Source organism: Budorcas taxicolor, chromosome 11 (assembly GCF_023091745.1).
Source record: "Budorcas taxicolor isolate Tak-1 chromosome 11, Takin1.1, whole genome shotgun sequence".
Classification (NCBI taxonomy): Eukaryota; Metazoa; Chordata; class Mammalia; order Artiodactyla; family Bovidae; genus Budorcas; species Budorcas taxicolor.
Genome location: NC_068920.1, coordinates 37,394,725 through 37,422,655, shown reverse-complemented (window position 1 = coordinate 37,422,655; position 27,931 = coordinate 37,394,725). Strand labels below are relative to the sequence as shown.

The 27,931-nt window shown below is 36.9% G+C and overlaps 1 protein-coding gene across 1 annotated transcript; it reads right to left on the bottom strand.

Moving 5' to 3' along the window:
* Window positions 1–218: 218 nt before the first annotated feature.
* CRISP1 (cysteine rich secretory protein 1) lies at window positions 219–27,931 on the bottom strand. The gene is given in 9 exon segments (XM_052649567.1): window positions 219–346; window positions 1,510–1,598; window positions 1,785–1,876; window positions 3,560–3,708; window positions 4,996–5,086; window positions 11,182–11,310; window positions 16,553–16,620; window positions 27,762–27,897; window positions 27,899–27,931. Coding segments are annotated over 9 exon segments (915 nt in total).

Sequence of the window (27,931 nt, the reverse complement as noted above, 5' to 3'; positions counted from 1 at the left end):
CAGGAGTGAAGGGCATTGTTGTAAATATACTGATGTCCATATATGATCCATGGGCTTGCAGAGAGTCGGACACAACTGAGTGACTAACACTGATATATGATTAGTGAAAATTAGTATCTCAGGTGTAATTAAAACCAATTGAAATGCATCAGAAGCTGCTGGAGCAAAGGAAGGTCAAAGATGATCCAACAGCACATTACAGTTGCAAATAAAAAAGGCTATTTTATCTCAGTTTGACACATACAACTAGCTTTGCAGAGTCGTTGAACTGACAGGTGGTTGCAGCCAAGACGTTGAGTTTGTGTATTACAGTTATTGTATTCATCGTAGTAGATGCAGGGGTTCGCTGAAAGGAAAAAGCAAGGTTACGTTATATTGACTCAAAAACTCATCTCTCATCTTCTTATGCATTTGTAGGTGAGTAAAAGGCTTAAGAGAAGTATATTCTGTTATAGAGTCAATAGTATTAAGTAATACTTTTTTTCTTTCTACTCTCATTTTACTTCTATGGCATTTTTCAATCCATTCTAGGCATTGCTTCAAAGATAATTAGTAGATATTTTATCTTTCTCCAGCTACATTTATTTTCAGAAATGAGTTACTGAAAGTGACAGGGAGAAGAAGAAGGAAAAGAAGAAGAATGACAGAAAAATTGATAAAGGAAAAGAGATTGCATTTTTCCTTGCTTTAAAAGCAAATGGAATGAAGTGGTCAGGTGAAGGAAAATAAACCTTTTAGTCTTCCAAATCTGCAGATAAAGGATATTTTTTGGTGGGGGGCGGAGGTTTATTATTTCTCCATAAACTTACTGAAAATTAAGTTATAAACATATTCCCATGGACTAGTAAATTATGCCTGAAGGAAACTTCAGAAAAAGACACTTTTTGTTACCTAAGGAAATGAACATGGAATTGGAACCCTTTTAGTTAATACTACATTTTAGATAAGATTTACTTAAGAAATAAAAAGATGTACAGTAAATAGACGGTATGATCATCAGCTCATGTCTTCCAATGTGTCCGTGGAAACTTAAAAGTATAAGGATCACCCAGTAAAAAATTACCACTTGCTCTGATAAGTGGACAGGCAGGTAGAGGGGTTCTGGCCAAAGAGCAACCTGAGAACCCTGGTAACCTGAAAGCAAGATGTCTAACTTCAGGGCTGCAATAACAGAGCCAAGAAACCCTTTATATAAAGAGCAGGAAAAAAATTATATTAACATCTTATCCAAGATGCCCTTATTATAGGGTGAGAACTTTAAGTTTTAGGATGGAAAGTTGACTTTAGACCTGGATGTTCTAATTTCCAATCCAACAGATTTAATCATTGGTCTTCTGGGTCACTTTGGGAGTGGGAGAAGGGATATCAGATAATGCTAATTATTCCTTTGGGATGATTGAGGAAAAAGTAATATTATAGAATTTGTAATATTATTAAACACTTGATTTTAATGACCCATAGCTCTTAGATCAACGATCAATATTAAGCACACTGAGACATAAAACTTACTACATAGTTTATCTTCACAGTTATTTGGACAGTCTCCACATGGACTTCCCTTATTATAAGGTACATTCTTCTTGTCAGGATCATTTCCCCTTAAAAAAAAAAACAAAGGAGAAAGTGGTCTAATAAAATTCCTTTTTGAAAAATGCAAATAAAATTTTACTCACTCTTGAAAATCTGTTAAAATAATTTAAAACAAATTATTTTTGAGAAACTAGATGATGTAAGGGAAATGAATTTCTAAAAGTTCTGTGAAACTAAAGCTATATAATACATACTCATGACAATAGTGACAGATGTAGAGATAATGAATTCCTTTATGACATGATGACATGCCACAGCCAATAAGATAAGAAGCGGCCCAAACAACCTGTAAAGATAAGATTATTACATTAATACTTTGCTATTTTGCTACATGATTCCAATATGAATATTGTTACCCATGATTGAAAATAAACACACATGCTTTTAGGATGCTTTGAGCATGGCTTGTTAGGAGGTCATAGAAACAGAGAGATTCCCATGTGTCTAGATATCATGCATACATATATGCATACTTGGGTGCCATCACTGACCCTGACTTATGTGCTTCTTCTTATCAAATCTGTATGGAAAATATAGTAACATGATGAAGACTGTTTGGTGATTGAATAAAAATTAGAGCATGGCAGCAATCTAGCTTAATCATCAAAAAAGTGGCATGGTAGAGAACAGTGAGTTGGCTCTTGAGAAAAAAATGAGTCAGGTTCAAAATCCATCTCTGCCACTTCCTGGTGGGATGGCATTTACCAGCTTGTTTTATGTCTTAAAATCTCATTTTATTATTTGTAAAATAAAATATAATAATACTAGCTTCTACATCATAGGTATATGGTGGGGACTGAATAAAAAAAAACTTTCAAGTGTTTGGAAGAAGAAATGTTAAATTACTGCCTCAGAGTAATGGAGCTCATGTTCTTTTGATGGAAATAGTGGGTCTAGTCTACTTTTACCTAAAAGAAAAGGAAAATAGGAGTTTTTGTCTTACATTGTCATATTTTTAGCTGTCTGGGTAATAATTTTATTTTTGTCCTCTGATAGCATAAATTATAAATAAATGGTCTAATGCTATACTATTCTAGGATTCCTGGCACATACCACTTGTGTCCAATGATATCGATCTTAAAATAAGAATGCTATTGGGATGTCCCTGGTGGTGCAGTGGTTAAGACTGCACTTCCACTGCTCGGGGTGTGGGTTTGATCCCTTGTTGGGGAATTAAGATCCCACATGCCACGTGGCCAGGTAAATAATAATAATAATAATAAGGAAAAAGAATTCTACTTGCTAGTCTTTCTTTAGAAATGTCTGCTTTGCTTTAGAATAAGTGATTAAGTCTATGTTTCTTAAATGTGATATCTCTGTAAGCTTTTAACATTAATCTGAAGTAGGTTTTATTGTGAGTAGATTTTATTACAGATTTTGTGTCACAGCTGAGTCTTCTGCTTCGGGGATAACGCTGTTTTATCATTTGTATTTCTTGCATATAAAGTATTTCAATCTATCCATTCTGGATGAGTTTTGTTAATTTACATCTTGCTGGAAAATAAATCACCTGATTTAGATATTCAAAGTCATTTTTGTAGAATTAATTTATTATCTACATTGAAGCCCAGTGGTATTTTAAAAATGTGAATCAGATCAAATCATTCTTCTGTTTAATGACTTCTACTACATTCAAAATACAAGGTAACATTATAATAGCTAACATGGCTCCAATGATAAGGCCCTTCCCTCTGTGTTCATCTCCTTCGACTCTTGAAGCTATCATGGTTCAGCCTCCTTCTCCAACCCCTCCTTCAGTTTTTTCTAAACTAAAGAAGTCCTTGAACATACCCAGATCCCAGATAATGGTTTCCAAGTATTATTTCCCACTAAAAGTTAAGAAGTATCTTTGAAGACTGTAAATTTGCAAAAAGTGGGTGAATGATTTCCCATGGTTCTTATTTGCCTATTTTCCACACACCCTTAAAGTCACTTAATCAATAGGTATATTGGCCAGCACACAGTTTACCTGAGTGTAATGGTCAGTTGTCACGTCATCATCTTTCAATGTCCATTCCCCATACTGGAAATATTTAGACTCACTGTACCAGATCCTGATCACATTTGACCATGAGATAGGATAAGATGTCAGATGCATATTTTCTCCACAAAAAGTATCTAAGAGGAGGAAAAAGGACTAGGTTATACTTTACAAAGCTTGGAAACATTTTATAAGGATATTCTCCTGACTATTTTAGAAATGTTTCACTGGTCATCCAAGCAATGTTTGATAAGAGGAGGCCAACTCAGCTGTATTTGGCTAACAGTTTTCTTTCTCACTGATGAATAACCGTGTGGTGCTCAGGCTTGCTGAAAACTGACAGTAGGAAATGATCTGCAAGCTTGGAAATCAGATCAACCAGCATTTCAGTTTCTGCTGTGTCCAAGCTGATGGTGAAAGACGAAACCAATCAGAACAGTCTATGAGTCGCAACCAAGTCCACGCCTTGAAAGCAACCACACGAAGTCTTCATCATGCAAGGACCTTGGAATAAACATTTGCTCATTTGGCCATCCATTCACTTGTGATGTGGGCTCTCAATCAAACATGACGTTTGGTAATAAACTGCCTTCCTCTGGGGCAGGAAAGACTCATATTGCCAATTCACAGCTTAACAGCATTGAGTAAAGATGCCCCAAAATCTTTAAATACAAAGTGTTATTAATGTCTGCTCATGTAGGAGACACTAATGGCTTTTCAGGAAACTATCAGTGTTCTACCTAATATATATCCCATGAGATGGGTTTATTTTTGAGCATCTAAACTTGTTCTTATGGGCAGCTCCATAGAGTTGAATATGACTCCCTTCTCAAAGATAGCTCTTTCCAAAGTTAAGTATAGTCCCATGGTAATACTGTGAGTAGCTGAAATAACTATGGGCTTCCCAGGTGGCGCTGGTGGTAAAGAATCTGCCTGTCAGTGTAGGAGATGTTAGAGATGCGGGTTACATCCCTGGGTTGGGAAAATCGCCTGGAGGAGGGCATGGAGAGGAACCCACTCCAGTGTTCTTGTCTGGAGAATCCCACAGACAGAGGACCCGGTGGGCTATAGTCCATAGGGTTACACAGAGTCGAACACGACTGAAGTGACTTTTAGCATGCATGCACAAAATAACTACATGGAGTGGAAACCTAGCTATACAGCTTTTCATCTGTTATTATTGTATTCAACTATCCATGATATTGAGAGCTTTGACTCTTTTCTTTTGGTGATTAGAATCAGGAATTTGAAAATTTGAATATCCAAATTTAAAAATTAGCAGTAATGAAACAGTGCGATGAGTCACAATTCACTGCCGTTTATGGGGTAAGTGTAAATACATGCTAGATGACTTAACTTACCCTTACCAAGTTACTGAACAATTCCTGAGGACTTTTGAGCAAAAAGGTGTGTTGTATACCTACTTGTAATTCGCCTCTTGAGCGCATTGCTTTGTACCAATTCACAGTCCTTTGACAACATTCTGGCATTTTGTGCAGCTTCTTCACTCCAATTCTACAAGTGAAACACAAACACATGGCCTTAATAACATTTCTGTGATAAGATTCTAGTTCATTCTTTCTAAAAATCCAAAGCTACCAATATTCTCAATTGTGTAGGCTAACAATTGAATTCTCTTAAATATTTTGGTTCGAAGAGGAAGACAAATCTTTCAGTCCATTGTTTTAACCCTTGAACTTACAAGATCAAAACTTGATGATATCATTCAGATGTAGCTTCTTTTTCTGAAATATTAGCATTTAAGTAAATGCTTCCATTAAAATAGACAAGTTAGAAATCCATCTCATTATTTATTAATAGTTTTACCTTTGACACATTATTAAATCTCTTTGAATCACAGTTTCTTCATCTGTAAAATATGCCCCATAATTCATACACGATAGTTTGTTCAAAAATTTTAAGTTTTTAATATGGATAATTCATGTAATACAACTATGATATAATAAATCTTATGCTACATGCTCAATAAATATTGCTGTGATTAGAAACAAATATAGTGTCACATAACTCCATCTAAATTATGAATAATAATAGCAAATCATAACTAACATACATGCAAGGATCTGTCACCAATTCTTTATGTGTATTCTCTCATCTTTACTCATAGCAGTTCTACAAGGGAATCAGTCTTACTATCCCCATCTGCAAATCGGGAAACTGAGACATAGAGATGCTGCTTAACTTTTCAGGATAACACCATCTATAAGTGGCAGAAAGAAAATTGGAATCCAAGTTCTTCTGGCTCTGGAGCGTGTGCTCCTAACTCTTGATGTGTGTCGATTGTGCTAAGTTGCAGCATTTTGTTGGGTTTTTCTCCAAACAAGATGAAAAGTAGGAAGTCTACATCCCTTGTTATGGGAGTGTGACAAATGTTCTCCCGGACACTCTTTCATTCTCATGTTATGTACGTCCACTTAAAAGATTGTCCCCAGATCTGCACAAAAGACATTATTACTGAACGAAAGTTGCAGCATTTCTTATTTACTATGGGCTTTTATATAAATCATCCAGCTACTCTTGAAAATAATTTTTCAGTGATGCCCTCACTTAGTTTTTCAATATTTTCCCTGCCGTTGAAGAAGTTTATCTCATACGCATAGGCTGCCATCTGTGTTAGTTTTATAGAATTACCCCCCAGGTTGATGAATTGATTAAACTGTGAGGTTAACTAAGTAACTTATTAGCTTAGGGTCAAAGTAAAAATGTGGTTTTGTGGGCTTTGCTTGTTTCATGCAAGAAAAGATGTATTTCCAGAGTGAAGTAAGTCAAAAGAGAAAAACCAATATCATATACTAATGAATATACCTGGAATCCAGAAAAATGGTAACATGAACTTATTTGCAGAGCAGAAATAGAGACCCAGACATAGAAAACAAACATATGGATACCAAGGGGGGAAAGGGGAGTGGAATGAGTTGGGAGATTGGGAAAGACATGGATATGTCTATATCCGTATATAGATAGATACACATACTACTATGTATAAATAAAATAGATAACTAATGAGAACTGACTGTAAAACAAGGAATTCTACCCAATACTCTGTGGTGACCTAAATGGGAAGGAAACCCAAAAAAGAGGATATATATGTATCAATGATTCACTTTGTGGTACAGCAGAAACTAACACAGCATTCTAACTATACTCCAGTTAAAAAAAGAAAGAAAGAAAGAAAAAAACTAGCCCTTTAGGAAAGAAAAGGAAAAAAACAAGATGTAAGATATATTTCAATGATGGATACATCTAATTAAAAAAGTAGAGATGACATAAAACATCTCATCAGGGCATAATATCTCCTGGCAGTGGGAATAACATCATTGAACTCACAAATATAAAATCTTGCCTATTCTGACCAGGTTACCAAGTGTTTTGAACTGGAACTTATCTGGCTAATTCATTTCTGACTGTTCGTTGTGCATGCTAAGATGTACCACCCATACCCAGATCGCTTTCAGAACTGAAGCACTTGAATCTTGACCTGAGAGTCTTGCCCACAGAAAGCTCTGCTGTCCTTTTGAACACATGTTGTCCTTATTCATGAGCATACTTACTTCCCTAGGGCAGCACATATCTAGCAGCACAAGCACAGAGCTATAGTAACTATAAATGCCACACAACCTCTCTCCAACTCAGGACAAGGTCTACTGAGCCGTCCTAGTTGTCCAGTTTCCCATGGGATTAATGGAGGCTTCTGTTGTGCCTATACTCACAACCCAACTTCTTTGTACACTCTATGCTGCTTCTTTATCCACATCCATAGATCTCTGTAAATCTGGAACTTGCTCCCCAGTAAACATCATACATGCTAATCTCCATCTCAGAGTCTGTTTATCTTCTTGTGTAAAGTACCTGAAACCGTAATTACAAACAGTATGTGGTTCAGACTTCTTTGAGGAAGCTGTTTGGGATATTGCCTCTGAGTAATATTGGTAAGATACACATGTTTTTATTATACATCATAAGTTAAATCAAAAGTAAGTATGTATGGTTATTGCAGCAAAATTACAAGTTCTGGCTTTAGTAAATGGTTCTGTTTAAATAAAATTCCAACTTTATGTGCAGAAACTTTTGTTTTTCTTTTCTTGAAAATCTTTGCCTGGCATTTGTGATTGGCTTTTCAGCTCTACTATAATTCTATCAGTTCCTTTCTCTCCCTACCCTATGCATTATTGACAGAAAAACTCAGCTCCCATATTGTCTTCTAAAATGTTACTCAGTTTTACTGGTACACTTAATTTATCATATTATTGATCTCTCATACCTTTACATCTTAACACAAATATATTAATTTTATAGAGGATGAGATGGCTGGATGGCATCACTGACTCGATAGACGTGAGTCTGAGTGGACTTCGGAGTTGGTGATGGACAGGGAGGCCTGCTGTGCTGCGATTCTTGGGGTCACAAAGAGTCGGACACGACTGAGCGACTGAACTGAACTGAACTGAACTGATATATTCAATGCTGTGCTGTACTTAGTCACTCAGTTGTGTCAGACTCCTTGAAACCCCATGGACTGTAGCCTGCCAGGTACCTCTGTCCATGAGGATTCCCCAGGCAAGAATACTGGAGTGGGTTGCCATGCCCTCCACCAGGGGATCTTCCCAACCCATGGATTGAACCCAGGTCTCCCTCATTACAAGCAGATTCTTTACTGTCTGAGCCACCAGGGAAGCCCAAAAATATTGGAATGGGTAGCCTATCCCTTCTCCAGGGGATCTTCTTGACCCAGGAGTTGAACTGGGATCTCCTGCATTGCAGGCAGATTTTTTACCAGCTGAGCTACAAGGGAAGCACATATATTTAATACTATGTTATAATATTTCCTCTGTATTTACCTTGAATACACAATAATAAAGTCTCTGAAATCAGAGACGGAATATTTTCTGTTCACTCTATAACTTCTTCACTACCTCCTAGCTACATTTATTTGCTCATTTGGAAACTGAGGATTTAGAACCCTGTTTGTTCTAAGGAAGGTAAAGTGTTAAGAGCTGGTCCCTGGAGTTGGCCATTCGTATTTGAATCTGTTTTTATCCAGTACTTAAGACTTTGGATGAGATACCTAATTTCTCTGATGTTCAGATTTACCATCTATAAAACAGGGATGATAGTATCATTTACATCACAAGATGATTGAGAAGATGAAATGAAATAATGCAATAATGCTTCAGCAATACATGAACTGTGAACTTCCAGATGTTCAAGCTGGCAGAGGAACCAGAGATCAAATTGCCAACATCCACTGGATCATTGAAAAAGCAAGAGAGTTCCAGGAAAATATCTATTTCTGCTTTATTGACTATGCCAAAGCCTTTGACTGTGTGGATCACAATAAACTGTGGAAAATTCTGAAAGAGATATGAATACCAGGCCACCTGATTTGCCTCTTGAGAAACCTATATGCAGGGCAGGAAGCAACAGTTAGAACTGGACATGAAACAACAGACTGGTTTCAAACAGGAAAAGGAGTACGTCAAGGCTGTATATTGTCACCCAGCTTATTTAACTTCTATGCAGAGTACATCATGAGAAACACTGGGCTGGAGGAAGCACGAGCTGGAATTAAGATTGCCGGGAGAAATATCAATAACCTCAGATATGCAGATGACACCACCCTTAAGGCCAAAAGTGAAGAAGAACTAAAGAGCTTCTTGATGAAAGTGAAAGAGGAGAGTGAAAAAGTTGGATTAAAGCTCAACATTCAGAAAACGAAGATCATGGCATCCGGTCCCATAACTTCATGGCAAATAGATGGGGAAACAGTGGAAACAGTGGCAGACTATTTTTTCTGGGCTCCAAAATCACTGCAGATGTTGATTGCAGCCGTGAAACTAAAAACCGCTTACTCCTTGGAAGGAATGTTATGACCAATCTAAACAGCATATTAAAAAGCAGAGACATTTCTTTGCCAACAAAGGTCCATCTAGTCAAGGCTATGGTTTTTCCAGTGGTCATGTATGGATGTGAGAGTTGGACTATAAACAAAGCTCAGCACTGAAGAACTGATGCTTTTGAACTGTGGTGTTGGAGAAGACTCTTGAGAGTCCCTTGGACTGCAAGGAGATCCAACCAGTCCATCCTAAAGGAGACCAGTCCTGGATCTTCATTGGAAGGACTGATGCTGAAGCTGAAACTCCAATACTTTGGCCACCTGATGTGAAGAGCTGATTCATTTGAAAAGACCCTGATGCTGGGAAAAATTGAGGGCAGGAGGAGAAGGGGACAACAGAGGAAGAGGTGGTTGGATGGCATCACCGACTCGATGGACATGGGTTTGGGTGGACTCTGGGAGTTGGTGATGGACAGGGAGGCCTGGCGTGCTGTGGTTCATGGGGTCGCAAAGAGTCGGACTCGACTGAGCGACTGAACTGAACTGAATGCAATAAGATTCTAGAAGAATGCCTTTCAAACTATAGTAAGTATAATATGCTGTCAGTTACAGTACTCAGAATGCAAAAATGCCTATGCTAGCTGTTGGCTTTTATTATTTTGGGTTCTAAGATGACCAAGAGATATATTTCAAGATCATTTTTCCATTTACTTTTCCTCCTTTTTTTGTCATTTGCCTGAGAAAACTGTCCCCTAGGCTCAGTTCCCAGTGCCTGTGTTATTTCTAACCCTTGTTATTCTAGGCTAGTCTGGGGCTAAACAACCAAGTTTAGGATCCCCCAAACCTGAGTGATACTTCTGGGATATAATATAGGTGAAGCTAGTCACCTAATACACCTGAACAGTCCCTACATTTGTTTGTTTGATAACACTTTGTTCACACCGCAGGTTTACAGAGAAAAGACAATTTCTCTTTTCTTATACGCTAAGTTGCTTTAGTCTTGTCTGACTCTTGTGACCCTTTGGCCTATAGCCCACCAGGCTTCTCTGTCCATCGTATTTTCTAGGCAAGAATATTGGAGTGGGTTGTCATTTCCTACTCCAGGGGATCTTTTCAACCCAGGGATCGAACTCAGGTCTCTTAAGTCTCCTGCATTGGCAGGAGAATTCTTTACCACTAGTGTTTGAAACAAGGAAACAGATTTGCCAATACTGGCTCATCTAGCTGCACCACCAGGTTAGAACATGGGCATCTTGATTCTCAGAGCATCTTAGTCTCTGGGCTACTGCCCAATGAAGACAGCTATGAAATGCCTCCCCAAATGCATTGTTAAAGCACCTGTAGCATCTGCTATACTGATGATACTAACTGGCAGCATCAGCATTATCTGGGAGCTTGGAATGGTATCCATCTCAGACCTCCTGAATCAGACCTCAGAGAGTGGGGCCCAGGGTCCGGTGCTTCATCAAATTCTTCAGCTGACTCAAGCGTACTAGAGTTTGAGAAACACTGTCCTAGGGTCCATTAAGAATGAAATTACACTTCCTGCGCCGGATGTGGCTCTGTCGCTTACTAACTCTGTGAGTTTGGAAAAGCTACTTACTTCCTCTGAGCCTCTGTTTCTTCTGTTGCATGATAGGTTTATTTGTGAAGACCAGACTTTTAGTATATGGAAACCAAATAGAACTTAATAAAATCTCAGTAAACACCGTTACTATCATTGGCATCATCATGGTTGCTGTTTAATTAATCTTACCATTTTCAGCATGTTGCTGGCTGGTGGAGATACTCCTCTCCTGAGGATGTTATGTGTAGTAACAATTTCTTCTTGGACAGCCTCCATTTCCGTAAAGAGTGTATCATATGGAACTTTGGATGGTTTTGTCTGTGACCAGAAAATTACTAATTAGTCTTGCTTCTTCTAAGTGGAATTTGTAACACATAGTATATTACTTGTAGACTTCATGAAATAAATTTACAGTTTATATTGAATAAACAATACTTTACAGCTCTTTTCACTCTAAGACATCTCAGTAAGCTAGTTTTCATTGCTCCATTATTAGTTTTGAGGACTTCTGAATATCAATCTGACATTACACAAGTCTACAGAACAGTGCACTATGAAAGGGTTGTTTTTCAGATTTATAATTGGTATTTTGGACCATATTGAGGCATTTTTATTGGGCAATACGAACCATAGTGGAAAATGTTTTGATACTATTATACCTTTTACTGCCTGACTTCCCTTCCTTGGTGCATTCTCCACCCTACCTCCTGCAAGTGTTCTCTTTGCATCCCAAATAAACCACTCACACTTGAATATTGTTTAAAGGTATGTGTCTGGGAGAATCTAAATATTCATCACTGAGTACAAAACCTTCAGGATCTTCAACTCAGATTGTGCATCTTTGTCTGATTCATACGAGAAAACATTGATATTTGTATCAGCATATGTACATACAATATAGAATTCAAGTCAACTACAAACTAAAATGTTTCATTTTTTTACCTTTTATCCTGTAGCTTACTAAGAAAAACAATTAATGGCTTTAATATTTTAGGTTAGCATTAATTTGTTAAAAGAACATCTTCTTTTATGTGTGTGTGTGATTCACATGTATTTTATGCTATTTTTTTTTTAAAGTGAAAAACTTTTGTGGTATAATTTGAGTGGTATCTGTGTATTTATCAACTACCACAGGACTATCAACAGTTTCTGAATGGATAGAATTCAGCCATACTTTGCTCAAATATAGTAGTTCTTGTCTTATATTTTATTTAAAAATTTAAGGATATTGGGAGAAGACAAAACTATAAAATCATTACGCTTCTTTAGAAACTGTCCCCTGTGGATGTCATTTCTTCAAAAACACACTCATAAGGTGCTATTTTTCTGTCATACTGCAAGTATCCTGGACTAGATTAGAGGGATCAAACTGCCAATATCCGTTGGATGATAGAATATGCAAGAGAATTCCAGAAAAGCATTTACTTCTGCTTCATTGACTACCCTAAAGCCTTTGACTATGTGGATTACAACAAACTGGAAAATTCTTAAAGATATGGAAATACCAGGCCACCTTACCTGCCTTCTGAGAAACCTGTATGCAGGTCAAGAAACAATATTAGAACCAGACATGGAACAAAAAACTAGTTCCAAATTGGGAAAGGAGGACGTCAAGGCTGTATATTGTCACCCTGCTTATTTAACTTATATGCAGAGTACATCATGCAAAATGTCAGGCTGGATAAAGCACAAGCTGGAATCAAGATTGCTGGGGAAAATATCAGTAACCTCAGATATGTAGATGACACCACTCTTATGGCAGAAAGCAAGGAGGAACTAAAGAGTCTTGTGATGAAGGTGAAAGAGGAAAGTGAAAAAGCTGCCTTAAAACTCAACATTCAAAAAACTAAGATCATGGGATCTGACCCCATCACTTCATGGCAAACAGATTAAGAAACAATAGAAACAGTGACAGGCTTTATTTCTTGGACTCCAAAATCACTGCAGATGATGACTGCAGCTATGAAATTAAAAGACGTTGGCTCCTTGAAGGAAAAATCATGACCAAGATAGACAGCGTATTAAAAAGCAGAGACATTACTTTGCCAACAAAGGTCCACCTAGTCAAAGCTATGGTTTTTCCAATAGTTATGTATGAATGTGAGAGTTGGACCATAAAGAAAGCTGAGGGCTGAAAAACTGATGTTTTGAACTGTGCTGTTGGAGAAAACTCTTGAGAGTCTGTTGGACAGCAAGGAGATCAAACTAGTCAGTCCTAAAGGAAATCAATCTTGAATATTCATTGTGAGAGAGTAACAGGCAGGAAGGTTCAGTTCAGTTCAGTTCAGTTGCTCAGTCGTGTCTGACTCTTTGTGACCCCATGGACTGTAGCCCACCAGGCTTCCCTGTCCATTACCAACTCCTGGAGCTTACTAAAACTCACGTCCATTGAGTTGGTGATGCCATCCAAACATCTCATCCTCTGTCGTCTCCTTCTCCTCTTGCCTTCAATCTTTCCCAGCATCAGGGTCTTTTCTAGTGAGTCAGTTCTTCGCATCAGTTGGCCAACATGTTGGAGTTTCAGCTTCAGTATCAATCCTTCCAATGAATACTCAGGATTGATCTCCTTTAGGATGGACTGGTTAGATCTCTTTGCTGTCCAAGGGATTCTCAAGAGTCTTCTTCAACAGCACAGTTCAAAAGCATCAATTCTTTGGCCCTCAGCTTTCTTTATGGTCCAACTCTCACATCCATACATGACTATTGGGAAAAGGATAGCTTTGACTAGATGGACCTTTGTTGGCAAAGTAATGTCTCTGCTTTTTAATATGCTGTTTAAGTTGGTCATAGCTTTTCTTCCAAGGAGCAAACATCTTTTTATTTCATGGCTGCAGTCACCATCTGAAGTGATTTTGGAGCCCCCCAAAATAAAGTCTGTCACTGTTTCCATTGCTTCCTCATCTATTTGCCATAAAGTGATGGGACTGGATGTCACAGGACTGATTTCATTTAGGATAGACTGGTTGGATCTCCAAGGCTAGGGGTCTCCAAGCGGAGGAAATAGGCTGCAAGTGTCAGATGTTTTTTCTACCTCTCTTTAAGGGCAGGAGGAAACAAACTACAAGTGTCAGATTTTTTTTCCCCTTCTCTATACAAAAGTAAAAGGAGGTTTCTCTTAAAATTCTCTGATCCCATGACGACACCTGGTTCCACATAAAGGTAACTTTTCTCAAACCTTGAGCTAACCAATGCATTTTTCTTATGGAAATGTTTTTCTTAAGCTATGTTAATGAACTACGTATTTACCTAGACTCTGTCTTCAAATTGGTTCCACCTAAGACTCAGAACCGACTTGACAAACCAGTATGTTTTACTCATACAATTGTTCTCCTAATCTATGTTAATGAAATCAAATATTTGCTTGGAAACTTGCCTTTCTTCAAGAATCATGTCCATCGTCTTATAGCCCTGGGGTGACTCACCTCGTGCCAATATTATCTCAAAATGCAAGTTGTGGGTGAGGAGCCTGGTGCCACTCTGAGTTTTGAGACATTTCCTTTCTCTAATTAGCAGCCTGCTAGTAGCTATATAACATCCTGCTAAAGACTAGTAGGGGGGCACTCTTTCTGCCCCCTTCTGATGTCTATGTTAGAAACTTTCTCTGTCTCTTTTTTACTTTAATTAAACTTGGTTACACAAAAGCTCTGAGTGATCAAGCCTCGTCACTGGCTCTGGATTGAATTGCTCTCCTCCGGAGGCCAAGACTCCCTGTGTCTTTCACGGCTCAGCAACAACCTTTCAATTGGAAGGACTGAAGCTGAAGCTCCAATATTTTGGGCACCTGATGAGAAGAACTGACTCATTCAAAAAGACCCTGATGCTGGGAAAGATTGACGGCAGAAGGAGAAGGGGATGACAGAGGATGAGATGCTCGGATGGCATCATTGACTTGTGTTTGAGTAAGTTCCTGGAGTTGGTGATGGACAGAGAAGCTGGGCAGGCTGCAGTGCATGGGGTCACAAAGAGTTGGACACGACTGAGTGACTGAACTGAACTGAACTGGGAACCCACAAGAATTTCCTTAAGTTCCATATGATAACTCTCCCTGCTCCTCTTAAAATATGCTGCTTCAGTGAATTTCATGTCATTTAGCTCAAGCTATCCACCTCCAAACATTTACTTTCGTGTAGTGATTTTCCTGTGAATTCCTCTCATTGATAGAAATTGGGTCTCCTGAAATAATTCATCTTGTCTACCCCAAATTCTGCAGTCAACAGGAGTGACATCAGCATTCACATGGATGACTCAACCATCTCATATCCTGGGCCCTTGAACTTTAATCTCTTAAACTTCTCTTCTGAGGCTTTTCAGTTTTCTACCATAAAGGTTGCAGCCAATATCTGATGATCACTTCAAAATGCAATACTTTTAACTTACCAGAGGATTGTTGTGTATCAGGCAAGAGCTCCATCTAGTTTCTCATGGGGAAAGAAGTATGAGGGATAAGATCCAAACAAGCACCCCAGTAATCTAATGTATGTAGATTTTCTTTCATTTATTGAATTTAGCGGCTTTCACTTTTTTCCACTTTTGACTTCTATCTAGCATGTGAAAATATAAAAGCCACTCATGTTCTATACCAAAACTATTAACCAGTTCATCATAAAAAATATTTTCAGTACATTGCAATGTAATATTTTCCTTATATCACTGAGATTTTTTTACAGGTACATATTATTGGATGACTTGTAAAATACTCAGGATTTATTTCTTCTTATATACCATTAAATGTTCCATTTCTGTTCTGTGAATGTTGAAACTCTTGTTTTTAATAAGTAGTGAGATTCAAGCATCATATCTTGACTCCATTGCTAACAGCTCCTCACATTTCTCTCCCTGCTGTTGGCATATTTCATTTTTTATTTTTGGTTGTGAAGTGAGGCTTGTGGGATCTTAATTCCAGACCAGGAGCAGAATCAAAGCCCCGTGCAGTGGAAATGTGGACTCCAAACCACTGGACTTTGAGGGAAGTCCTGGCACTTTTCATTTTATATTTAATTTGGATGTGTTAAATTCTTGTCATAGTCATAAATCAGAAAGCTCAGTTGGGATATTGATGAAATACTTACCTTATCTGGAGAAAAACTAAAAAACAATATTTCCCCCATATTTTCATGGAAAAGGCATGGATCAGTTGTAAAGAAGTAATTCCTACCCTACATTTTTAGCTTTTTGAATTATTCAGAGAAGTTTAATGATGTAGGCATGGGCTTGTGAAGTCAAACTGCTTTGATTTACCTTCAGACTCTGCCACTTCCACGTTATTTGACCCTGGACACACGACTTAACCTCTTATGTTTGGTTTCTTTCTCTGCATTATGAGATTAAGAATAGTACTTGCCTAATAGAGCTATGGTGAGAACTAGGTGAGTACTGGGCATGTGCCTGTGTGTGCTCAGCTGCTTTAGTCGTGTCCAACTCTTTGTGACCCTGTGGACTTTAGCTGGCCTACTGGGCATAGCATCCTCACAATAGTGCCTGCAACAAAATAAGTTGTAGCACAGAGTTAGCTCTTATCCTTCTCTCAAAAGTAATCACAAAATATACAATCCTCACATACTTTTATAATCAAAACAGGCAGGCAGCCAGCAGCAACGGCCAGAAACAAGAAGCATTTCATTGTCATCCCTGTAAGAAAAGTAACATAACTTTAGACTATTGCCGACTTGTGGGGATAATGTTCTGTCATAAGTCTTTTTGGGAAACACTTTTACATGCATCTGCATTTTTTATTTTTTTGCAAAAAGAGACGTGCAAGATCAGAACAAGGTTTTAATATGCTAGTCATTGGTACCAAGAGAGGAAGAGAGAACGATTATTGGGAGAATAACAGAAGTTAGTGTTAATCCCTGGAGTCTCTGAATATGTTACACTGTGTGACAAAAGAGAATTAAGGTAGCAGATAAAGTTCAAATTGCTTATCAGTTGACTTTAGAGTTGGGATAGTGTCCTGGCTTATCCATGTGAATTCAATGTAATCATGATAATGCTAATTCGCTTCAGTTGTGCCCAACTCTGTGACCCTATGGACCACTGGCAGCAGGCTCCTCTGTCCATGGGATTCTCTAGACAACAATATGGGAGTGAGTTGCCATGCTCTCCTCCAGGGGTCTTCCCGACTCAGGGATTGAACCCATGTCTCTTATGTCCTCCTGCATTCGCAGGTGGGTTCTTTACCACTAGTGCCACCTGGGAAGCATATGTGAAAGACAGAGGCAGCATCAGTGATGGATGATGAGGAAGGCTGAGTTAGCCACGACTGACTTTGAAGACAGAAGGAAGGACTATGAGCCAAAGAATATGGGCAAGCTGTTGAAAGTAGGCAAAGGCAAGGAGATGAATTCTCCCCTGGATTTTAGCTCAATGAGACCCATTTGGACTCCTGAGCTCCAGACTGTATAAATAGTAAATGTGTACTGTTTTAAGATTCTGAGCTTATAGGAATTTGTTTCAGTAGCCACATGGAAACTAATACAAATACAGCAAGATTAGATTTGAATTTTCTATTGCTGGAGAATCCCAGGGACAGGGGAGCCTGGTGAGCTGCCGTCTATGGGGTTGCACAGAGTTGGACACAACTGAAGTGACTTAGTAGCAGCAGCAGCAGCAGCATAGCATACTTTGGCCACCTGATGCGAAGAGCTGACTCATTGGAACAGACCCTGGTGCTGGGGAAGATTGAAAGCAGGAGGAGAAGGGGACAACAGAGAATGAGATGGTTGGATGGCATCACCGACTCAATGGACATGGGTTTGGGTGGACTGGGGGAGTTGGTGATGGGACAGGGAGGCCTGGCGTGCTGTGGTTCATGGGGTCGCAAAGAGTCAGATACGACTAAGCGACTGAACTGAAATGAACTGATAGCAAGGGGGTGTGATGTTGGTGCAAATGATTTACATACATGATTTAGAGATATTCTGTAAAGTCTGTTCACTCTGTCAAGAGTGGTTGTCATTGTGAGTGGAGCAAATCGAGTGAATTTTATTTCTGTCTGATACAGGTTGCTGATGCTAGCATATTAATAAATATAGGTTATTAAATTTGGTTGATGCCTTCTTTTTACAGTCTGCCAAGTTTAGTTCTGAATCAATCCTGCTGAGTGGGAAGCAGAAGGGGCTAACTGTTTGGTTCTCATTTTAAAGAAGATTTTCCAAGAGCAGGTTAGACCATTTGCGTAGAATAATACAAACAATACAGTTTGCCATTGCTGCTAAACTTCCCCTACAACCATATTTGTATGAGAGGAATTTGTAAATCAATTCTTTCAGGGAACATACACACATAAGCAATCTGTCCTTTACTGCATTTTTTTGTATCTTTTTTTTCCCCCTTCCTCCATTTCTACCTCCAAAATGCTACAAACCCTCAAACCCTAAAATACACAATAACACAGATGAAATATACAACTTATTCTGTTACTTAATTCTCAACAATCCAATACAGCAATTTTTTTTCCAAGAAAAAAATAGAATAAAAATCTTCTCAACTATAGTAGGTTGATATATACACACAAGTTAGCATTTATACCCCTTATACTATATCTCTACATCTTTTTCTAAGGGAAAATTTTGGGGGGGTGATGCGAATGCTCATTATCTTAATTGTTATGATAATTTTGCAGATATACACTAGCGTGTACCTCAAAAAACTGTCATAAAAAGTTTAAGAAATACCAAAAAAATTATTTCACACCAATCAAACAACTGGAATTGATAATTCAGATTTTTGTCTTTAAAGTCTTTTTTCTTATGCATAAATTCAATATTCAGATTCATCCATAATATCCATAATACATACAAAAATTGTATCCTGTTTCCCCCAGAATTTCTATTATTATATATTCCTTATGATCATGTGAAATGATAATGTGAAATAGCTGTAATTAGCTTTAGATTTTGACTAAGTCTGATTTTAAGCTTTAATATTTTTCTCTACAAGTACTGTTATGTTATTATAAATATTTTAAAATACCCTGCCATTTTTAGGATATTTTTCATAAATTATCATAGGATTTGAGCTTCAGAATTTGAAATTGATTGAAATCTTGCACTTTTTTCTTTTGAAATGATATAAAACTAATATTAATCTAAACAAACCTGATACATAATAAGTGCTCAATAAATATTTATTAAATAAATTACATTTTGTGTAGTTGAAATAATTGCCTATTTCAGAGCCCCCCCCAAATCTGTTAATTAAATGTGATATAATAAAATTCATACTGATCCTGGTGTTAAAATACTAATGATTTGCCCTTAGTTTTCTTATTAGCTCTGACACCAATAAATCCACAAATTCTCTGAAAATCAGTTTGTTTTTGCTTAGAATGAAATCCAGCATGTTGGAGATGGCTTTCAAATTCATAGAAGAACAAGAGACAACCAACTCTTGAGCTGCAATTTGCTCAGTGGGCTTTATAATCCAAACTTGAAAGCCATGCCATATTATACAACAGGGTTATAATTCTGACAGATAGCTTTTGAAGACATACAGTATCCTCCATATTATTGAAAATAGATAAATAGAACCTGGATATTTTATATACAGATATATTATCTTCTGTCATAAATAAGTGAAAAATCATTGTTTTATAATGACATAAGAAATTTGATACAATTGATGATTTAATGCTAGCTATTATATCCTGTACAAGAACTGAAAACAACTTATAAAGAAGCTTATCATGACCTATTGAGACTGTTTAGGGGATAGTCAGTGTCATCTGGGATTATTGTTACCTTAACATGTTGGGCTCCTCTAAAGAACTTTGGTTGATGTTAAGGGCAACTAAGCTAAAGGGACATGCAAATTTTTGAGCCTAAGTTTTGGCTTGGGTCTATGAATAAGTAGAATGTGTGCATTCAACTTAAAGCTCTTCAGAGATCAAGGGTACCAGGAAAATAGGAGGCTACCTTTACTTAAGGTTCAAATTTGGAGAAACAGTCAAAACAGAAAGATAAAGGTTAACACTTGGGAATCAGTGGTATAGTAAGCATTTTAGAATGAAGATTGGATTCAGGTAATTATACATGTAGCCTTGTTGGCCTGAAATTTTTTATGAATGTACTGATTTGGGGCTCTGGAGTAGCCCTTAGAGATAAGAGTCAGATGCTTGGGTTAAGGGACTAGAAAGCAACAGGCATCAGGTGGGGATTTTGGCAAGCAGTGATTCTGGCAAAATGATAAATGTGCAGAAATAAATAGAACTGGAGAGCATGACTCAGAGGTTGAGTAGAGGCTGTAGGGTGGAAAAAATAAGTGGACCCAGAGTAAGAGACTCTGGGGACCCACTGAGACTTATCCACTGGAGAATTAATGCAGGAAAAGTTTCAGGACCAGGGCCAAACCTCCAGGATGATCTAAATGATTCTCTATTGACTGGAGGTCTGAAAATCTTCATATAAACTAGGCCATTTTAACTATGAAATTCCATTTCCTGTACTTAGGTTAAGGCAGCTTTTCTGAACAGAAGTATTACAGAAGCAGCTGACATATCACCTCACTAACTTTAGCTTCAGTCCCTACTTAACACAGTTATTTCATAAGCAATAGACAATTTTAAGCCCAAACTCTTAAACTCTCTTCTGATAATATTAGAAACTTGATACACTTTAAAAAGTTAATTTTCCGTACATTTCTGTTTCAGATTGTAGGTCTTATTAACAAATAAACAGAACTTGGCTATTTGTAACTTAATTTGGTAGGAGGAAAGATCAAAAATGAAGAAAAACACTAAGGATAACTGAGTCCTGCCCTCTGGCATGCCCTTGGGAATTCATTCTCATATATGGATTAAATTGTTAGACCATGTCCTGCTCAGAAAGTACTTACAAGAACAGTCTCTTCCTTCCTTTAATCAAAGAGTTCATAAGAATGAACTCTACCAAATTAGGTCACCAGCCCTTTTTATCTTCTTTACCTCAGTGAATTTTTGAATTTAAAAATAATAACCACCACCAAAAGTAATATACGTATAATAGTTTCAGCACTCAAGAAAGTGCCTAATTCTTTTGAGTAATTCCCAAGAGTAAGAATCATTCCAATTTCCATAATTTAATTAACTTTATAACTACATAGACAGAATATATATTGTTAGCATATAAACATTTTCACTTAATATTATGCCTATGACATTCATCCATGTTGCATGTAAAGAAGTTTATTTTTGCTAATAGCTGGGTAGTATGCAGGAATTAGAATTTATTTATTATTAATGAACACTTGATTTGTTTTCAGTTTAGAGTTATTACAAATAAAATTTCTATGGACACTTCTCTGTATGCCTTTTGGTACATATTATTTACTTTTTTGGGACATAGAAGTGGAATTATTGGGTTATACAATATACATATGTTTTCCTTCATCAAGTACTATAAAATATTTTTCCAAAGGAGTTGTAGAAATATGTACTTTTATGCTTCTACCAGCTTCATATCCTCACCCATACTTGGTATTCTTTTTTAAAAAAAATACTCATTATGTGTATGTTTCATCATGGTTTTTAATTTGTATTTGTCTACTTACTAATGATATGGAACACATTTTTATACAATTGTCAGCCACTTCCATATTATCTTTTGTGAAGTGTCTGTCAAATTTTTCACTCTGTTATAATTAGGTTGACTGCATTTTTCTTATTGCTTTGTAAGAATTCTCTACATATTCTTGATATAAAATATTTGTCAAATATGTGTACTGTAAATCTTTTCTCTTAGTCTGGGAAATGAGTTGCCATTTCCTTCTCCAGTGGATCTTCCCAACCCAGGGATTGAACCTGCATCTCTTTTGTCTTCTGCATCGGCAGGTGGATTCTTTACCACTGAGACAACTGGGAATCCCACTAGTGGCGCCACTCTAGATAAGTGGACCAGTGTAATACAATAGGATATATAAACAGGATTGCATAAACTGTTAATGTGTTTTATGGTTTAACTGTTTTAAATCCATGCCTGTTTACTCCTAATGTAAAATCTGAAACTAGCTTGCCTTCAGTTATAAAAGAGCCAGAGGGCCACTGCCTTATGATGGGCTGGTTGCTTTGGAAGCAGTGTCACACAGTTCCTGAAAGAAAAGATGCCTGCCTTGGCACTTTAAGATGTGTATAACCACATGGTATTTGGCCCTACATGAAAATTAATTTCTTCTTAGTCTTGCTACAAGAAGTTCTGGAGAATGATCTAAATAAGTAATATTACACTTGTATAGTATGTCTAAGTTTATTAAAAGCATGGAAATAACTAATATTTAATTTTCTTTTCCCCAAAGTGGTTATACTATATTTTTTAAAACTTTTTAATTGAAGTATAGCTAATTTATAATGTGTTGATTTCTGTTTATACAGCAAAGTGATTCAGTTTTATATATATGTACATTCTTTTTATATTCTTTTCCATTATAGTTTATCACAGGATATTGAATATAGTTCCCTGTGCTAACAATAGGCTCTTGTTGTTTATTCATTCTACAGGTACTAGTTTGCATCTTTTAACACCAAACTTCGTCTCTATAGCTCCCCCACTCCCCTTCCTCTTTACCAATCACAAGTCTGTTCTCCAACTAACATTTATATTACGATGAATGGTGTTAAGGCTGCACATAATCTCTTATTTAACATTATGAGGATGCTATTAAGTAGTCATGTATCATTAATCTCACATGTCAGATAATTAAACCGACACTTAAAGACATACAGAACTTACCCCAGTTCACACAATTTGTCAGTGTTATGATGAGAACCAGATATTTAGCTGTACAGTATATTCTTGCCTTTACACAGTACTCCACATGAGAGATTTGCTCTATGAGAAAGTCAGCTCAGTGAAAATGTTTACAAGACAGTCAGAAATTTACAGTAGACAAGCAGCATGAACAGATAATACTCAGAACTAATCTAGAGCCTGTGAATACTACAAGTCACAATTGTGGACGTGTTTCTTGTTTATAATCCAGATAACGTCACCTATGAACCTCACCAGTCTTAAACTGCCACATTTGGAACAAACTGCAGAGATTAGCTGCATGATTTAGTGGGGCCACTATAGATAGCAGGACACGCAAAATGATCCCATGGCCCAGAAAAGAGAAGCAACTTATCGGCTTGCTTGCATGCTTGCATCTTAGTAAATAAATATTTAAGTATTTACTAAGATGTTAATATGTGCCATGCCTTCCTCTAGACATAAAGAAACCTAGAATAATCAAATACATAAACTGCTCTCAATCTCCTGAAGTTTGCAATCTATCACCTGGTATAAAGTACATACAATGCATTCATGGTAACTGCACTATAAATGCCAGACAATTTGAAGTTCTGGGAATGAAAAGAGAAGCAATCAATTTTCCTAAGGAACATCCTGTACAACAGGAAAGCTACCTACAATATGAGAGCGTTCTAATAAAATTTTGTCTAATAAAAAATGTCCATGCCATTTGTCAGACATGGCATGGATTAACTGCCTTGAAATGTCTGGAAATATTAAATACTAAAGTACTAAATACTCCATATGAGCTAAATAAGGACAAATACATAAGACTTTTAAAGCAAAGAAGGACATTGCTACACAGACAGAAATTATATGTGAGTGTAGAAAATCACTCTGAAACCAGGTATAATCAGATGCTTTTGTTTTATTGTTCTGAAAACTTGGAAAATGTTCGTTTGCTTGAGCATCTTGCCATTTATATTGAAGTCTCTATGTAGTATAATATAAATGGAAGTCTGTCTATATATTATACCCTTCCATTTATATTGGAAGTTTATTATCACTTTCTTCTTTGGAAGAAAAAAAACATTATTGTTTAATAAAAATAGATTCTTTAGCTCTTTCCTGAACAAGTTCAGGTGAATATCTACAAGGGAACAAAGTAAGGGAGATAAGGTAGATAGTGTTTAGTCTTGAATTATTTTGTGTTATGTGTTGAGGTAGGGAAATGAAATAAACAAGAGCAGGGATATGGAAGGCTCTTGAGACAGCATTCTCTGACTTTGCCAAAGAGTTGATAATGAATGCCTGGAAAACAGTTTGTGAGAAAGGATGACTAAATGTCACTCAAAACTTGCTCACCTCTAGCCATAAGAATTTGTTGTTGTTTCTGGAGATGGATGGTAGTAAGCTGGAAATATGCCAAAGCTTATCTATAATTCTTCTAATATTTTGTAGACAGAGAAATCACACGTCTGAAGTAAAACTCACAAATTATTGAGCAATTTTTTTTTCTTTCACATGGTAAAAAGAAAAGCTGGAAAAAGAATTCTGTTACTTCATCAAACCAGCACGGTTTATAGATTGGAAATGTATGATTTGTCATTTATGTCTTGCTACACTGCTGTTTAGAAGGAAGAGTGTTGATTCAACACCAAGTCAAGTGTTTATGGAAACTTAATTGCTTTGGTTTTATCTGTTGGTCCTGTCAACTCCTGGCATTGCTCTACCCAACACAATGCTGTCTGTATTTTTGTCACTGATGTCTTCATAAAGAGTTGCTATCCAGCTTAAAATATGGTTTTAAAAGAATTTGGGACGTGTTGGAAAGCACAGAATAACTTGATTTGCATATGAGTCCCATGTATGGATGCCAGTTGGCTGCTTCATTCACATCTTTCTTATTTTCATACATTGTCCTTTTTCTGTTTAAGCTTCTTAACATAGTATGAAATAATCTGCCATGACTTTTTTTTCCTAAAACAGAAAATCGAGACACATTGGTCTAACATATGATATAAAAAAATGATAGAACAGAATAGAATTGGATTTATCACAGAAAATCTTTGGGAGATAGATGAAGACTAATATGTTTATAAGCAAGTGCATCATGTTTATTAAAACATATGCATCTTAAAAAATTTTTAAACATCAATTATTTACGTAATGATTGGCTACCAAAATTTCAGAAAACACAATAATTTTAAAACATAAATATAATGAAACAAAAATAAAAATGCCATTTCTTCCTGACATATTTTTAGTGAGAGTGATAGTTCTAGCTAATTCATAAACGGGTCATCAATACCATACAATGGATTCAATAATAACTTGAACAGACTAGAAAGGCCTTTTGCACAGAGGAATAAATCTGTGATGAAACACTGGACTGAAAAATCTAGAGTGTTGGTAACTCAGTTTAGTACTGCTCAGTTTGTTAGATGTGCCCACATTCATGAAATATATAATAAATGAACTACAAAACTATATATTTCATGATTAGAAGAACATAACAAAAAAATTAGACTTGGTGTCCCATGTTTGGATTAGGTTAATGATTGATGTTCTCTGCTCAAGAAGCCTCCCTTTCTGTTCCAGTTCTTGAGTAGATAACATTTCCTTTTCTTTGATCATTCCTTTTGGGAAGTTAGTTGCACAGTCGTGTCCAACTCTTTGTGATCCCGTGGACTGTAGCCTATTCAGCTCCTCTGTCTGTGGAATTCTCCAGGCAAGAGTACTGGAATGGGCTGCCATTCCTTTTTTATATTCTTATAACTGTGCTTATATCTGCTCTCACACAAAGCAAGACATGTTCCCTTTTATTAGAGCATTTACTTTATAAAACTTGCAATTGTAAATTCTTTTTCTCCTCTTGACTGTGAAACCTTTAGAACACAGGAATCTCTTTCTCAAATACCTTGGAACCATCCTTTGAAATGTAACCATCAAGGAAAATAGAGCCACTGCCTGTGGGTCCCTGTGGGAGGATAGATGCCCAATTTCAATAAGCAACAATTAGTAAACACATTGTTGTAAATTAGTAATCACATTGACTGACCTACCCCCTCATGTCCTCCAGTACTTTTCCATTAGTTCATGTCAGCATTTAAAATCCTCTGTCTTTTGTTTTAACAGAATCGAGTTCAGTCCTTCTTTTCTCTTGCAATATAGTTTCGACCCTTACTGCAATAGTCTTGAATACAGTTTTCCTTGATATATTTTAGCAAATGTTAGGTGAAATTTTTCTTTTCCACTACATCTCTTATTATTCTACATCAGTTCTTCTTCATTGTTTTATACTCCAGGTGAGAGTTTGTGAAGTCTTCATTTTAAGGAGACATCAGAGAATTGAGTTAAGGTGAAGTCAAAAATGCATGAGGTTAGATTAACATTGAAAATGTCATTATCTTCCTATGACAGCTTTCCTGGTGCTTCCCTGGAGCTTTCCTGGTGATTCAGACAATAAAGAATCTGCCTTCAATGTAGGAGACCTGGATTCAATCCCTGAGTCAGGAAGATCCCCTGGAGAAGGGAATGGCTACCCACTCCAGTATTCTTACCTGGAGAATTCCATGGGCAGAGGAGCTTGGCAAGCTACAGCCCATGCAATCCCAAAGAGTTAAGAGTTGAGGTGGGAGGGGGGTTCAGGATGGGGAACACGTGTATACCCATGGCGGATTCATATTGATGTATGGCAAAACCAATACAATATTGTAAAGTAATTAACCTCCAATTAAAATAAATAAATTTTATATTAAAAAAAAGTTGAACACGACTGAGCACCTAACACTTTCACTTTCCTACAGGAGCAGAATTTATCCCTCCCAACTTCAGACCTGACAACAGTCTAGGGAGAGAAAGATTTCTTTTATATTCAGCATTAAGAGGAGGCTTGCACTGGCAGAGTAAACAGGAAAAAGAACAAGAGGATACAATTATTTTCAAGGAATATTGGGTAGGAAATACTTAAGACAGCAGAAGAAAGATACAAGTCACTTAGAGAATCAGGAAAAAAGAAAGAGAGAGGTAGAGAAATTATAAAATGTTAAATTCAAAAATGCAAAAAAGAAACAAACTCCTTAAGCCTCCAGTAAGTAAATCCCTAAGTTTTGTATATTATTGGTGCACAAAATATTTGAATGCAGAGGTGGGCTCCCCAGCTTCTCAATAGTTGGTAGGAAGATTAATCTTTCTCTCTGGATGTGTAGCCAGAGAAAATAACTCACCAGACTGGAGGTAGCATAACACATAACTCCTATTTACTTCCCCAGTTGCCTCTCTTTCATCAGTCTCCTTTAACCCTGGGAAATGGAGAACTATCCTACATGGGTTATATAGCATTAGTATTCAGTACTTCTAGATCTTAAATTTAGAATATGAATGAAAATATGGCCTCTAACGTCTAGAAGCAAATAATTTGTGACTTATTTTAAGTATTTAGATTCTCTGTTAGGATGAACAGTAGAAAAGCCTGAAGTAAATCTCTAATGTGCTATATTTCAATAATGTCGAATATTTGTGAAAGTACTGAATACACTAGCAAATCCAGAATTCCTCAACAATTTTATATAGCTTTGGGGATATATTTCATATTATTAGTTAAGAAATCACTTCCCTCAAAAGGTGATCCTACCTACTTCTTTGTTCTCACTTGCTTTCTTAAACATTTAGTCTTCATTTGGAAATCTCTGCATTTGTTTGTTGAGTAAATCATTTGATAGCTGCTTCTGGTAGGGGTGGATAAGATAGCACAATGAACATATTTGTATAATATGCAAAATCATTTTTTTTCTCCCTTTTTAAAAACCTGTAAACTGAATTGGCTCTTTTTACTTTATAATGACTTTCCTTGTTTGTTGGCTTTGATATCTTTTATTCTTATGCTCAAAATATTTGCTGATCTATGACTGTCAGCTTATATTTAAGAGTGAAACAACACTACAGACGCTCACTAGGAAGCTCAATCTGTGAGGGTAGAATTAGCAACTGGTAAACTTGACCATAGAGGAATCAAACATCAATGTAGCTTCCCTTTTAGAGACGACCCCAAGATACTCATGGATTTACCTGTTAGTTTGGTAAAGTGCACTGATGCGGAAGAGTCCTTACTGGGATTTTTAACCACAGGCATGGTTTTCTTTGCTTCTAAAGTGAATTCCAAAAGACAATGAAGTTTTAAAGCATATGACCCTCGTTTACTCTTTTTCCCCTCCTCTCTTCTGATTCTGTGTTTTCAT